The 15,666-nt window shown below is 41.4% G+C and overlaps 1 protein-coding gene across 5 annotated transcripts in view; it reads left to right on the top strand.

Moving 5' to 3' along the window:
- Positions 1–2,351: 2,351 nt before the first annotated feature.
- Vcan (versican) overlaps positions 2,352–15,666 on the top strand; it is a 98,184-nt gene continuing 84,869 nt past the window's right edge. For 3 of the 5 annotated variants that reach the window (XM_035440486.1, XM_035440485.1, XM_027401771.2), the window contains exons 1-2: positions 2,352–2,466; positions 11,610–11,685. In XM_035440486.1, coding sequence (XP_035296377.1) covers positions 11,616–11,685 — 70 coding nt within the window. In that variant the 5' untranslated portion in view covers positions 2,352–2,466; positions 11,610–11,615. The other 2 variants (XM_027401773.2, XM_027401772.2) reach the window with 2 other exon arrangements.

The raw sequence follows: 15,666 nt of genomic DNA, 5'->3' as shown, positions 1-15,666 counted from the left end.
GGGTAAGCCTGAGTAGAAAAAAAATACAAACATGAAAGATTCTATTTCCTGACAACATGGAAGGACTGATGAATCCACGGATTCTGTGTGCTGCAGAAAATTCTACAAAGGGTCCCGTAAAAGATGAGGAAGGAGGAGGGAAGAAAGCAGAACGCGTTTAAGTAAAGATGCGGATTTATGTCAGAGAAAGGATTCTCTTTGAATGGGACAAGGGATTGCCTGGGGGATTTCCTGTCCAGCCCTTTATTGCCAGGGTCTTTGTGTAGGGCCTGATGCTGCAGGCTCCCCATTGGGCAGTTCCCTAGGGAGAGCAGCGGTGAATGCTCACAGTCTCTCTGGAGCTCAGGATCTCACTTTCTCCATATCTTTCAGGTTGGCAGGAGCCTTGAGCCTGACACCTCTTTAGATGGGGCGAGCATGCTCCATGGGCGCATAAACACGTTATAAGCAAGTTCTTGGCCGATTTTATAGAGTCCTGTCCTCTCCTAAGAACGGACCATACCTAATTGTTCCATGCTTGCCTGCCCCACCAGAGCTTGGGGACTCCTTTCCCCTACTTCAGAAGTGGCAGCACAGGGCGGGGAAAGGGGGTGGGGTGGGGGACGGTGGGAAGGCAGTTGTTTGAGTGCGCACAAGGAGATGGTACAAGGTAGCTGAATGAAGAGCGCGGCTTTACCCCTAGCCGATTGGTACTTCTTGTCAGGAAGAACCGCTGAGAGGTGGGAGTGCCTGGTGAGGGACGCAGGCGGTCCTCTCGGCGGGCGCTGGGAGCTGCTTTCCACCCCTCCGCCTGTTTCCAAGCCTGGGCTCTTTGGAGTGGCTGAAGCTGCGGAGCGCTTCTAGAGCCTGTGAATGAACCCTCCTCCTCTCCCTCCTCCTTCTCGCTGAGTCTCCTCCTCGGCGCTGACGGTACAGTGATATAATAACGATGGGTGTCACAACCCGCATTTGAACTTGCAGGCGAGCTGCCCCGAGCCTTTCTGGGGGAAGAACTGAAGGCGCGCGGGCGCAGCAGCCGGCGTATTGGGTGCTGTGGACAGGCGCTGGGACCGGGATCTGTGGCAGCGCATCCTCCCTCACCTCCAGCTCTGTCCCGCACTCGCCACATCCTTCCCCAGGCCACCGCGCTTCCTATGTGATCTGCCGGGGCAACGCGGAGCCCATTCTCACAGCTCAGCAGTGAATTTTCTCCCCCAAACTGCAGTACGCCGCCTTTCAAGGTAATCACGTTTCTTTTGTTCCCCATTTTAAAGAAAGGGGGTAAAACTTGTGGGGGAAAGAAAACCGCCGAGCTTAGTGGGGGTGGGGGGTACACTGCAATTGGAAGAGGGCTTTAATTAAAGCCAAGAGGAATAGCTGTAGGCGAAGTTAAGCAAATGTGCAGGCTTTACAACATGCAGGTAACTTTGAAGAGGCTTGTTAAACAGGAATTCAGACAGACCTTGGTGCTGAAAAAGATCTAGACAAAGAAGCCCGGGGTGGGGTAGAGGAAAAGGACGAACGGAATAGAGGCACAGGATTTTGAAGAGAAATCCTAGAAAAGTCATGCTGTCTTGAGTTGGAAGAATGGGAGGGGCTCACACCTGATTTTTTGTTCTCTTTTAATGATAGAGGCAAAAGTTTGAATGGGGAGTCCCCAAACTTGCCCAAATACAGGTCCCTGAAACCACCTAGGGGCAGACCACCTGGATCCCTGGCTCCTGGTGTGTGGTCAGTATCTCTGGGTCCTGGAAAGCCACCCCTGGGCAGTTCCTGACCAGGCAGCGGGCTACTTTAGCTACCTCGGACCTGAGAGGACATGACCCCCTCAAACCCCCCTGCACAGGCAATGTTGAAACCTTTCTGGCAGGGGTTGGGCAGGGTACTGGGGTTGCGTTTCTTTGATGACTTGGGGGCTGTCAAAGCTCCCTCATGTTGCCACTGTGTTCTTTTGTCCTGCGCGTGGTGCGCCGGAGCCAGCCGAGAAGGAGCAGTGGTTGGGGGTGGGGTTGTTGGAAAGCCGTAGAGGTCTGGGAGGTTCCTGGGCGGGAAAGCTCCCCCTGAACCAGAGAGATGTGCAGTGTTTTTCCCCCTTGCCCTGGAGAGCGAAATGGGGACTTGTCGCCCTCATCCTTAGCAGCAAACCAGGACCCAGAGCTCTCTCCAGACAAAGGTGGCGCCTAGACCCGAGTTAGGGACCAGTTGGTCCAGTCTTGTCGCCTAAATTACCGAAGTCCTCTGTTCCCTTTTACATCTTCACCAGCTCTCATTTTTCTACTTCAGTTGAGCAACTTTACGGGTTGGTAGAGTGGTTGAGGAGAGCGCATGCCGGGAGTCCCCCGGACGCCCTGGCTGAGAGTCCCAATGCCCTGAGTAAGCGTGGGCGTTGCAGACTTCTCTGGTGCCTGCAGACCCGGGACATCCCGGTTGTCCCGGCTTGTTCTCTGTGTCAATGGGCGTGGAGCGAGTTAGACAGAAGAAATAGGGGTAAGAAAATAGTGACATAGCCTAAACTATTTACTCTCGGATCCAACTACGTACGCCTCTGCATGCTCAGCTTGTTCTTGGGATCCTGCGGAAAGGGGAAGAAATCTCCCCCACCCCACTCCAGGCTGCAGTACTATACCTCCCAGAGTACAGCCACAGCGGAGTCTCGCTATCTGTGTCCTCTCATCTTTGTGTCTCTTTCCCTGTCTCCATCTTCTCTGCCTTCTCTGGCCCCTCTCTGCCTCCTCTCGGCTTTTGCGTCCCCTCCCCCATGGCTGACAAATGAATGGCTAGTGTGAAATCCCTTCCTTCTCAGTCCGAGGAGGCAAGCCCAGAGGGAGGAGCAAGGGGGCGGTGCGCTCCTTAAGATCTGCTAGCAGTTGGGTGTTTCCGACTAGCAGAACCCAGATGTCTAGGAATAGGGAGTTTTGTGGTAGGTGTGAGCTCCCCCTGATGGAGGAATTCAGCACAAACGGAGAAAAAGAAGGCCAGTAAACCGCTTTCACATCCTTGGGTTCAAGGAGAGAAGACTCGGGCCCCCCGTTGATAGTTTTCTACTTCAGAATCTGGGGGTGAATTTTGGGGGTTGGAAGAGAAGGAAAGAAGGGAATTTGGCCGTCCCGAGAGCCGGGGCTTCTTTTCTTCTGTTCTGACTTCGCGCGACGCTCTGGGCGGCGCCTGCAGCTGGGTGGACTAACACAACGCTGGCAACTGAGCCAGGTTTGAGGTTTCATGACATGCAATTTGCTCATCTTTAAGAAACGTAATAGAGATACTTGCTTTGGCAAATTTAGCTAAGGTCCTTGAACACAATGCTAGGGCACTGTTCCAGGCTATCGTAGAAGAATGTCCCCTAATCCAACTTAACTTCTTCAACACCGGGACACGCGTTGCACGTGGAAACTAGAGGCAAGGAAAGGAGTGGGAAAGATAGGGAAGGGAGGAAGACAATGGAGGATAGGCAGAAAAGGAAAAGAAAGAAGATGAAACAGATGAATGGAAGATAGCCAGGAGTAGGAAGGACTCGTTTCGAAATATCGGTCTCTATTTTGTGCCCAGTATGTCCAAGGCGATAACAAGCGCATCTTTGCCTGGTATTGGCTTGGGAAGGACTACACAAGCAGAGGTGGTCCCGCCCCGCCTACCTGAGCTCATCCCGCTTTTGGGGAGAGACCCTGCTAGGCACTGCCTTCAGCGGCTGGGGCTCGCCATCCGCCACGTGGGCTGGAGCTTCAGCTCAGGGCGCGAGACGGGTGTGACTTCCTGGGCTCCGAGACAGCTGCACAGCTGCTCCGGCGATCCGCTTAGCCTAGGTCTCCAGCGGCTGCCGCCAACTGGGGCGGGACTGGGCTGGACCCGGGTGGGGCCTTGGCTAGCTTGCCTCCTACAGCTCCTAAGGCTCGCTGAAGCTGGAGCGGACCCAACTTCTGCTCAGATGGCACTAAACGCTCTCTTTAAAAGTCTTTAAAATCCTCTCTTTCTTCTGTTTCTTGGGAGTGATATGCAAGGTTCTTGGGTTTTGTTTTAAAAAGACAAATGAAGATTTACTTTTAGACAACTCTTGGCACGAAAATGAGACAAGTTTGCGATTGCCCCACGCATTTGTTTTTAAATACATTCACATTTGCCTAAAGGTCACTTTTAGCCAGAGACAAAATTAATCCTGGTGTAAATGAGTATCATCCAGGATCCTTAGAGTTGGCAGGGGATAGGTGTTGGCCAAAAGAGTGATAAAAGACCTGGGGGAGGGGGGTTGGTGCGGGGGGCGTGGCGATGTAGACTGGGCACTGCTACTAAGAGCTTCACTTTAAACTCTCCAGCTTCTAATTCAGAGGAGCTAGGTTTTAATGGACTGCTCTCTCACCTTAAATTCTGTTTATAGTTGGTCCGTTATTGGTTTTGTTTCTCTCTAAAAACTATGGCCAGAATTGTGTTAAGTACTGCTTGGCAACTGTGTTAAACTCAGAAAATATTCACAGAAAATCCTGAAAACGAAAATTTTGAATTTAATAGGAAAACAACAATGGAAGCATCAGATAGTTTTCCGAGGTGGAGTGGGGGTTCCCATTGTCAGAGCAATGTAGCAAGGAGGGGGTCTCAGAGAATCTGAGTTCTAGTTCTGAGCACAAAGTAAGGAAGGAATCTTTGACAAATTGCATCTGCGTGTCCCCACGAATGCTGCAATGGGTTCCAATGGATTCCGAAGCAATTGAGCAATTACTTCCTCCAGCAGGAAGTCCACAGTCCTTAATCTTCTTGTGGGCGGGGGGGGGGGGGGGGATTCAAGACCATCACTTAGAATTTATGGAAGAGTTCAAAGTTTCGTTTTTCATCGTGGTTTGAAAAATTAAGCCTCTTCATAAGTCTTTTTTCTTTCTTTTAAAAAAAAGTTTAAAAAGAATTTCCTCGGGTTTATGGGTGTTTAAAAATCAGGCTTCCCCCTTTCTTTGCTTTTGCAAGTTGCAGGGAAATCCCTCTGCTATTCTGAGCTGTCTCAATCTATATTGGAGTAACTTTCTGTTTGGAAAGGATAAAAAGGGCTAACTCAAACCTGAAGATGGTTAATATGGGTGATGCTCCCATTGTTCTGTCTCTCCTCACAGGGCTATGCTTAAACACTCCCAGGTTAATGATTGGTCAGTAATGGGACATCCTAGAGCCCCCGAAAGCACAAAGACCAAGCAGCTCTCTCTTCCACAGTTATATACTCAATCTCTTTCTTTTTCCTGTTGGAGTTTAAACGTTTTTGTTGGCTTTATTTTTGGACAAACATCCACAGACACTTCATTTCAGATGGCATAAAGCTCTGAGAAGGGCAGAACTTCTTGGTGCTTTGTAGCAAAAGAATAAGTGCCTAATACTAGGTGGATTTTTAAAATTTCCTCCACCCACCCAGAGAAATCAGGGAGGAGACAGACAAAAACTCATTGTTAGAGGTTACTTGCCTTGGTGTGGAAAAATGTGCTGCCTGATGCATACATTTGGAGTCAGAACAAGGGGGAGCAAACACTACTTGACTAAGTTCCATTTGGATTAGTGAAGGTTTGTCACTTTCTTCTTATAATCCACAAATGCATCTAGGACACAAAAATCAAATCTGATGTAAAGTTCTTAGAACTTGTGTTGGGGTAGCTTTCTTTCAGTGGTTGGTACACGGGATCTTTGTTAAAGGTGTTTGTTAATTACATATCCTAAACTCTTTTGATAGACCTGTTATATATAGAAGGGTACATGTATGGACTGCTTGCCAGAAATAACCTATTTTCAGCACCAGAGAGATCCACAGTGGTGAAGTGTGTGTACTTCTCTAGCAGAGGACAGGAGTTTGTTTCCATGTCAGGCTACTCATAATCACTTTTAACTCCAGCTGCAGAGAGATCTGACTGGCCTCTGCACTCACAAGAACACACAAGCAGGCAGGCAGGTGTATACACACACACACACACACACACACACACACACACACACACACACACACTTTAAAATAAAATAAATATTTTAAGAAAGAAATTATCCATTTTATAGTAAACATGGAAGTAGTAAGTCATGAATCACAGTCTTTTTCCATTAACTTATTGTTTCAACCTGACCCAGAGAGCCTGGAGTGACCACTAGACTTGATAATCAGAAAGGCTGTGTTGGGTGCTTTAACTGGGAAACCAAGTTAAATGGAACTGCTGCAGCTTCAGGGGCATAATTTATTCCATGGATACAGTTATAATGTTTAGAAGTCCAAATACCTACGAAAAAGCTTTGAGGAATGGGAAACTACATAAATAAGAGATACTAATGTACTATGCCTACTAATACTAACAAATATTGAATCTGTCAAAACCTGGGCTAAAATTACAGACTGGTAGTGTTGTGTAAAAAATATGTTATTGAATCATGTGACAAAATTTACTCACTTCCATTCATAGTTATAAAAATAATCGTAAGGGGCTAGAGAGATTGTTCAGTGGTTAAGGGCACTTGTTGTTCTTGCAGAAGACCTTGGTTCAGTTCCTAACACCCTCATGGTGGTTCACAACCATCTGTAAGTCAGGTTTAAGGGGCTCTGATGCCCTCTTCTGGCCTCCATGAGTACCAGGCACACACATGGTGTACATATATACATGCAGGCAACACACTCATATACATGAAATAAAGTAAATAAATCTTTTAAAATGTCACTAAAACTGCAACAACACACTGCATAATTTTATTTTCATCAGTCAGACAAGGAACAGTTTGGGAAACTTGTGTTGATTGGGTTGTAGAGAACCAAAGTTACAAATTAACAAAAGAACTTCAATGAGTTCATTTTCTTGAGAAAATAATACAGCAAACATTTTTAATATACCAGCAAAAGATATTGAAAAATGTGCATATTCTTTCACCTGGGAATTCTACTTTTAGATATTATGGTGGAAGTATCACTCAAGATAGGTAGATGCATAAGAATTTTTTCTTGTAGTGTTTTATTGATGGATTGGTCTGATCTAAGGTAGGGTATGAATGCATAGCAACTCAAGTCTGAGATTCCTTTTGGAGCCTAGTTCTCTCTTTGACCTTTCAGTCAGCCCCCTGCTTCACTCAGCCTCCTCTCCTCGGTGCTAGAATTACAGGTGTGCCCTACTACATATGGATTAAAGCATATTTCTTGGGTTTTCAAGACAGAGTTTCCGTGTATCACTGGAGCCTGCTCTGTAGATCAGATCAGGCTAGCTTTGAAATCACAGAAATACACATGCCTCTGCCTCTGCCTCCTGAGTGCTGGGATTAAAGTTGTGCTTGACCACGCCCAGCTTGAAGCATTACTTTTAATAGTACAAACTTGGAACCATCCTAAAGATTCATCCCAGAGAACTTTCTGAGTAAACATTTTTACTATATCCACAGAAAATTGTATTTGCTGATTTGGAATATTGGTTTAAGTGAAGAGAGTAAAAGGGAAAAGTGTAGAGAGAACTTATTTAGTGGCATAAGTAAGTACATATTCATTATTTTAAAACACACAGTTACTGAATGTTCTGGGTATTGTAGAACTAGAAGTGAAGAAAATATTAAAGGTTTTTTCTTAAGGCTTCTGTGTTGGCTAAAAGAGGAAGATAATTCCCAAATACGTAAGCAAAATAGTGCCATGTGTTACAATGAAAACAGAGCACGGAGGAGATAGAGTAATGAAACAAAACTACACTGGCAGGGAACAGAGTGCTAAAGGACATCACTAAAAATCCTAACTCAGTCCAGGCTAAGGAATCTAGGTGTAGGCTGTGATAAATTCCTGTGGTACAGTTAATACTATCAAGTACTATAGTATAACTTGTAATGGTTACAAGTTACACAAGTTACAATGTATTTGTAACTGAGGTATCCAAGACAATTAGTGGCCCAGAACAACTGATTGGCAGGATGGTAGACAAAACCATCGTGTTTTTGTCCTTAGATTACCCTCTCTCCTCTAGGCTTCCCTGAGAATGAGGGATCATACTAAATATCTGGTTAATAGATCCCTGGCAGTCTATCCCTGGTGTGAGGTGCCCCTCTTCTCTGCAGACATTTCACAGGGATAGAAGTCTTTTGTTTCCCAGGCAACTAAACAGCTGTAGTCAGCTGGACCTTGATGGTTTGATGACTTTTTCCTATTTTTGACTTTACTGAAGTATATGGCTAAATATAGAGAGTGCTGGCTTCCTTATCTTCTCAGACTTTCCATGTACAGAGATTTGCTATCACTGACAGACCACATAAGACAGACATTCTGGAGCAGAAGAATAGAAATGGGAGCTAGAGGCATGCTAGAAATAAAGAAAGAGCCAATTTTCTTACTTAATAGGCTCAAATGCAGAAAAAGTGATATATTTTAATTAAAGGCACAGGTGTAGGTCTCACAAAACTGAAAAGAAAAGGGAATTGTATGTTCACATATACTGATGATGGGACAATAGAAATATAGTTGTAAGACACTCACTAAGGGGTCTCTGACATAGTTACCAAAGTCATGACTGAGTGTAGTCCTTCAATTTGAGTGTAGCAAAGGTGTTGACAGGGGCAGGCATGAGTGGAGATAGAGAAGAGGCCAGCTGGAACACCCGTGACTTCCAGCACAAAACCCAAGTTAGAAGGCCGTTGTATGGTTACTGCTGGTGACAGGACAGCCAGAATACAGACCTATCACTGGACTGTCTGGTTAATCTTCCAATGAAGTTGGAGATCTGGGATTTAGTTTGAGAGCTCTTGTATATACTTTGGAGCAATTTATTCAAGCACATTTTTGTAACTTATATCAGTGCATCTCAAACATTTTTCATCTCTGTGTTTTTAAGGCACTGATCTTATTCTTTTGGTTTAATGATAGTCTCTGGGCAGTTAAGAATACTTGCTGTAGAGATGAAGACAGATTTTTCTCTTTGATTTAGAAAAAATAAAGACATGTTTATAAGGATTAAGCATGATATATGAAGAGTTAGGTTTATGAGCATTTGTCCTGGGCAAGAAATAAGAATGCAGAGGATATGTTCCAGAGTCAGGATCACATCATTTTCCTTTGGTTTTATAACATTGGACTATCTGAATATTGATGTGTCTCATATTATTATAGGTAATATTAATATTCAGCTGGATAGTTTCATGTGTTTCAAACCTCAGTTAGCCCTACATACATGCTCATATTCATAAGGAATCGCTGGTACTTCAAAGTGGAAGTACTGATTACACATTTGGTCTACTAACCCTCTCCAAGTTGTATTAGACTTAGCACTGTACAATATTGTGTGAATTCATAAGTAGCTTTGCCTCCTAGAAGCCTACTGTTTTATAGTAGATATAAAACATATTTTTACTACATTTATGTATTGTTTATGTGTATATGCAAATGCCCCACATCTAGCATGTTGAATTCAGGTGACAACATGAAAGAAAAAGTTCTTTTCTAATATGTAGTTCCTGGGGACCAAATTCAGTCATGAGTCTTCACTGAAGGTGCCTTTACCCACTGAGCCACCTCTTTTTAAATTATATTTTAAATTAATAATTAAAGTCAATGATAAGTGATGGCAGTTTATTATGAACATAATGTTACAAACTGCTATAAGAGAGGTAATCCAAAGTATGATTTATGACTTCAAATTCTTTATTATTAGTGACATGAAGCGAGAATTAGAGCATCTATAGAAAGCTTGAGTTGCTAATTTTAATAATAATCACAACATACTGGCTATATTAGATATAAATGAGCATATTTCATGGGCAGTATTTTCAGGTCTTTCAATCATTTCTATAATGCACATTAATTTTCATCCTTAACTAGAGAAATAAATATTAGAGAGGCATATCCATTTACTTATAATCTGAGAGTTTAAGTTAAAAATGAAGAATTTGAATTCAAGGCTGTTTAACAGTAGAGCCCAAACATTAAAAAATACTTTATAATGCTTTCCTGAAAAAAAGGAAGAAAACTAAAAACAGAGGCCAAGTTTTCTGAAGAAACAAAGAAAGTGTTATTAGAAGTATGATTAAAAGAAGGTTTTCTATTTGGATTAAATTAATATTTGCGGATTGCATATATTTAATATCATTTTATGACCCAAATGCTCATGTTTCTTATTTCTGAACCACTGTCAGGCCATCCAGACATAGGTAAAGCCAAAAATCCATAAGTTAAGCATTTTACAGTTTTGTTTTAGTTTGGTTGTAGCATATTTGTAAAACAAGATCAAATGCAGAATGTTACTAAAGAAAAATGAGTAGCTGTCATGGAGTATTAAAATATGTTTGAGTCAAATATATTTTAAATATATTTGAGCATAAACTGGACTTGGATTCTTTTGTCATTTACTTATTCTACTCCAGGCTTTCTAGGTAATACAGGATTTGTTTTCCAAGGCAGGCAAAGGGAGTTCAATAGGGTACCAACTTACATATGAGCCCATGAAGATGTCTTTGGCTGAAAATAACAAAATGTTCTTGAATAATATGTCTGTGAGTCTGCTTCCAAGGCTATAACAAAAAGCTTCGACAACCAACTTAAACATATAAGAGAGGTTTCTTTGGCTCTTCAGTTTTGGAAGATGAAGTGCATGGGTCTTGTTTGAGGGCGTGTGGCTAGGTGGCATATCGTGCCTGGGAGCATGTGGTGGAATGGGCTGCTCATGAGAAGTCAGTGGGAAAGTAAACAGAGATCCACAGTCCATATTCCCTTTGAGGATACAGCATTGATGGACTTGAGAACTCCCACTAGGCACCATCTCTAAGTTTCTCCAACTCCAACAAAGATGAGGCCCAAATCTTCAAACTGTTGGTCTGTGAGATATATTTAAATGGAAACACTAACAACCCTCAATCCTTGTGCTTGTCCTTACTAGGCTGTTTCTGTAAATTCAGACTTGGAAGAGCTTGTTTTGTGACTCAGATTGTTAAATGTCTTTCCCAAAGCACACAGTAAATTAGTAGCTAAGCCAAGGTCAGTGTTTCTTGACTTTCAGTGAAAAATATCTTCTTTCATTGTTTACTCTTGAGACTTAAAAGCTGTTGGGAGTGCTTTAAAACTGGTCACTTTTGTAATTAGCAGCTCTTTGGGATACATTTATTTTGTTTGTTCAGCCAGCTAGACAGTCAGTGGTGTTTGTGCTTCCACTACAACAAAATCTTCTGAAGTCTCATTCTTGCTGGTGATAACATCGGCCAGAGCCACCAATCAGTCAGTTCCTTCTCACCTCTAACTAGATGCAAAATTGGAGTTTGCAACATCTCTTTTGCATCATCTTCAGCATGTTCTCCGTCTGCTCACATCCACTTTCTTCATTCTAATTAGATTCTGAGGTTATTTCATCCTCTTTATGCCAGCTCTTCACCATATGAACACAGACTGTCATTTCTAGTGTTATTCCTATGGCCTATCTAGCTGTGGTCATGGTGTGTAAGCCTTGGGTTATGAGTCCCCACATGGGAGCTTGGAATTATCTTGGTAACTATTGTCTCAAGTGTGACTCAAATTAATCATTACAATGTTGTGATATCTTCTATTAGAAGTCTCTTGTTTGTACAGTCCACAGAGAACTGCCTCTTTTATTGCACCCAGTATCTCATTAACATAACATGTGATTTACAGTCAGCCACCACCGTAAATACCTGTGGTACACTTTGTTTTTCTTCATTTTTAGGGCAAGATGTGGATAAATATGAAAAGCGTATTATGGATGTGTTCAACCTTATTAGTAACCCACGCACTGCATAAAGGTAAGAAGAGTAACACTTTCTTTATTAATATGTAAAAAAACACTGGGGAATGGAATTATAATATGGGATCATACAATGAAGAATCATTTCAAAAAATCTATGCATTGTTTAAGATTTTTACTTAAAGTATTACTGAATGCAGTATATTTCAGTAAGTCAAATAGACCAAAATAACAAACTCTTGTGAGTGAAGCCTTCAGAAACCTCATAGATCACTTGGTTTTGTTGGTTTGTATGTTTGTTTTGTTTGTTTGTTTTGAGACAGTGTCTCATTATGTTGTCCAGCTTGTCTCAAACTCATGGTTCTCTTGATCCAGCCTTACAAATTCTAGGTTACCAATATGTGTTACCATGTCTGGCCCCCACGCTGAACTGTGTAAAAAGGCTCTTTTTGAGCACTGAGAATACTTAAAATTCTAATTTCTTCTGTACTACATTTTAAAGACTTTCTTATACCAAAAAGAAAATTAAGCCTTTGAGTCTAGAGTTTTAAGTTTGGAAAATTAAACAATGTTGCAGGTATCTGTAACCAGCTGCCTTTGTCTTTGTTTATTAAAGGTAGTGGTAAGTAGGTGCACAGACACTGTCCTTCTTAGCTTTAACTTTACACCTATTCAGTGAGGGTTCTGTAATTCTCACTTTAATTTTTAGTGTAATCAAAGAGACACAATGAAGACTTTGAAGAGCCCATGTCAAGCTTCACTGATCTGCTTCTACTTTGTAGACTCTGCATGTCTAGCTTCTACTTCTTCTGCCCACTGTTGCTCCAGACTTTCTGAAATTATTTGCCAATTCACAGACTTTTTGTCTTTCCTCCTTCTTGTATGAGATTCCTTTCGTTTGACACTTCCTCTGTGGTTCTATTTAATTATATTTTAACTCATTCTTCAAGACTGAAGGTTTAAACATCTATCCAGTATCCATCCATCCACTCATGCATCCACCCGGCTACCTACCCATCTATCCACTTGTCCATCCACCTGTTCCTCCATCTCATCCATCCATCCATCCCCAAATTATCCTTCCATCCTCTGATAATATTTTTGAATTCTTCTTTGTATCAGGCATTATTCTAGGTGTCCAGGGATATATCAGTGGATATTGTAGATTTTGTTTTTATTAAACTTAAAATTTATATGCACTGGAAATAAACAAACAAATAACCTTTGTAGGCATTTTCTGATGAAGAAAATAAAGCAGAAAGACATTCTAGAGAATGGCTTTGGTTGAGGGAAGGTCTCTGAGAAAGTGACATGTAAGTTGAAATAAGAATGAAGCCTCACCAACCTGCTAAGATCTGCCCTTAAGTTAAAAAGACAAACTTGTGTGAACAACAGGAAAATCACTCTTGTTGGACATTAGTGATCAAAAGGAAAGTAGGAGATATAGGCAGAGAGATAAGCAGAGTTCAGCTTATAGAAATAGAAGCAGCACTAGGCACGTAGACAGGAGTCACTGGGAGCTGGAAGCTATTTTAAGTGCTTAACATTGGTTAACCAAAACATCCATTACCCATGTGCTATAAAGAGGAAACTGAAGTGCCAAGAAGAACAATTGCTTTCCACATCCAGTAAGCATCAGAGGGAGGGGCTGAAGAAGTCAAGTCATGAATCCTAGCCCTCACCATTGTCTCACACTTCTCATCTATCTAGGGCTGTATAGGTGTTTTAGAAGATAAGATTTTATTCTGTGTGCACAAACATACACTAAAGAGTTTCAGTCCACAGAGGACATATGACATTAAATTCTTTAAACCTTTTGTTATATGTTTTGTAAAGATTTGATTATAGGAGAACAGGGATGGCGACAAAGAATTTGGGTGATTATTGTGGCAGCCTAAATGCAAAACTCTTAACTTACTTCAGGTTGTGGCTATGAGGATGGGGAGCCTAAGTGCCAGTATCTGGTAATAACCCCAAAATGATCTTCATAAAAGTTTCCAAGAAGTAGATAAAGAGACCAGAGAGGAAAGAATAAGAGTATCCAATGGAGACAGGAATAGTTTAAGTAGCTAATAATGGAAGAGGAAATACAGTGACAGTCACACAAGACATCCCTTGTTTGAAATAGAGACATAGTGAAAAAAACAATGTATGATGTATTTCCTTCCTAGAAATGAAAACATTAATAGCTAACAATATGCAATTACTACATTTGAGGCCCCACTCTTTATAATACACATAATCAATTTTTAGCTGACTTGGGGGATGCTAAGTTCTTTCAATGAGAGGCAGAAACAAAAAATATACAAGCTTAATATCCAAATAAAACACATTTCTCCAGTTCATAGTGGGATAGGCGGCAGTAACTTGCTGAGGTGCTGCAGGCTTTTCTGTTGTCTGCTCTGGTAGGTCATAGGATACTAAAGGTCAGCACCTCACATTAAGGAACATCATGTCATACTGATTTATTGGCTTTAGCACTTTGCTTTGACAATGCATTTGACAATCGTATTAGAAACCATCTTAAATACTGAAAATTGACCCACTTACTTTAATATTCCTCTAGCAATACAAAATAGAATACAGTATTGTGAGGTCATGAATTGAACAAGAATGTAATACAAATTCCAGTATTCTCAATCTGATATTTGTCTGGTGGCTCCTTTCTCTCTCTACACAGATGGAATTTGCACCATTCTTACTGTGCAGAGCCTGTGCACAGGATGAGGAGTAATGGATCATTCATTACACAATGCTTTCTCCCTTACTGTACTCATGTAGACCACAAACTGTCTTTGAGAATAGCAAACATTGCTTTTGTCAGGATGCATTTTTCCTAGATTCAGACAAGTTCCTGAATTTTTTCTAAGTGTATACTTTATCTACTTATACTTCAGACTACTTAGATAATTCTTAAAATATTTAGATGGGATTAACTTGTTTCTTGTGTCCCAGTAGATTAAGACCCAAGTCTTAAAACTCAAAAGTTTTGCCCACACATCTTTTGGTTAATTTTATTCTGAAGATTAGATTCTACGTAAGCTTATATCCATTTCAGAGCAAAGCTTTTAATATCTGTGTGTTTATGAACAGGCAGAACAGTGCACAGCCCTTGGGACATTGCCTTTTGTCCCCATAAGCCCTTCATCACAGCAATAGTGATTAAGCCATGTTCCATATTTCAGGAAGTTCTCTACTTGATAGGGTTTATGCTTCCCCTATATTTGTGAAAACAATTGTAATTTAGAAATAGATGTTAAGGAATTAGAGATTATCTATCCTATACTATTATAAAATTGTTTCCTTTTCTATTAAAAACAAACCCCAATATTTGTGGTAATCTCACTATATTTTATTTGTGTTAAGTGATTCTTTAGGGTAGAAAGTGTGAACTCCTAGAAACATACAATAAGTGTAAATTAGATTTGTTTTAGGTACAGAATTCATCTTCAGTCTTAGAATCCCTGCTCTTGATAGAAAAATAAACAAATAAAACAGAAATGTTGGCATCCCTTTAGTTGATTCTAAGTTGGAGGAATGTGAACCAGTAGGATCACTTTTAGCATGTTTCCTACAGGCTTAATGGATGTATCCAAGAGATTATGAAACCTCTAAAAGATTTCCCTTCTGGCAGTGACTAAAGCAGGTGTCTAGAGAGTGAGACAAAGTGAGCACTGCCTTTGTGAATGAGTTTAGTGTCATGAGAAGGAGTTAATGAATGCCAATACTAAAAATTGTTTGGTTCGATATAATGAGATACGTGTTCTGGCTCAGGTGTGTAGCCAGCCAGCTGGGGGCTTGCCACTTCCTCTCAGGGGGCCTCTTCACCAAGCAATCAGGCTCATTTCAAAGCGTGAACTTTAAATTAGAGATTTTATTTTCTTACCAATGGAAATGAGATGTTGCCTCATTATTACATTGCAAAATTAAAAAAAAAATCTTAGTATTTTAAAGAGTAACTTAGTGCAGCCAATAGCTCACTTCATTTTTAGTTAATTTTGTTATGTATCCTGTGAACAGGTTATATATGTAGATTAAA

This window comes from Cricetulus griseus, chromosome 2 (assembly GCF_003668045.3).
Source record: "Cricetulus griseus strain 17A/GY chromosome 2, alternate assembly CriGri-PICRH-1.0, whole genome shotgun sequence".
Taxonomy (NCBI): Eukaryota; Metazoa; Chordata; class Mammalia; order Rodentia; family Cricetidae; genus Cricetulus; species Cricetulus griseus.
The sequence above is the reverse complement of the archived record's forward strand: the minus strand, read 5'-3'. Positions and strand labels throughout refer to the sequence as shown.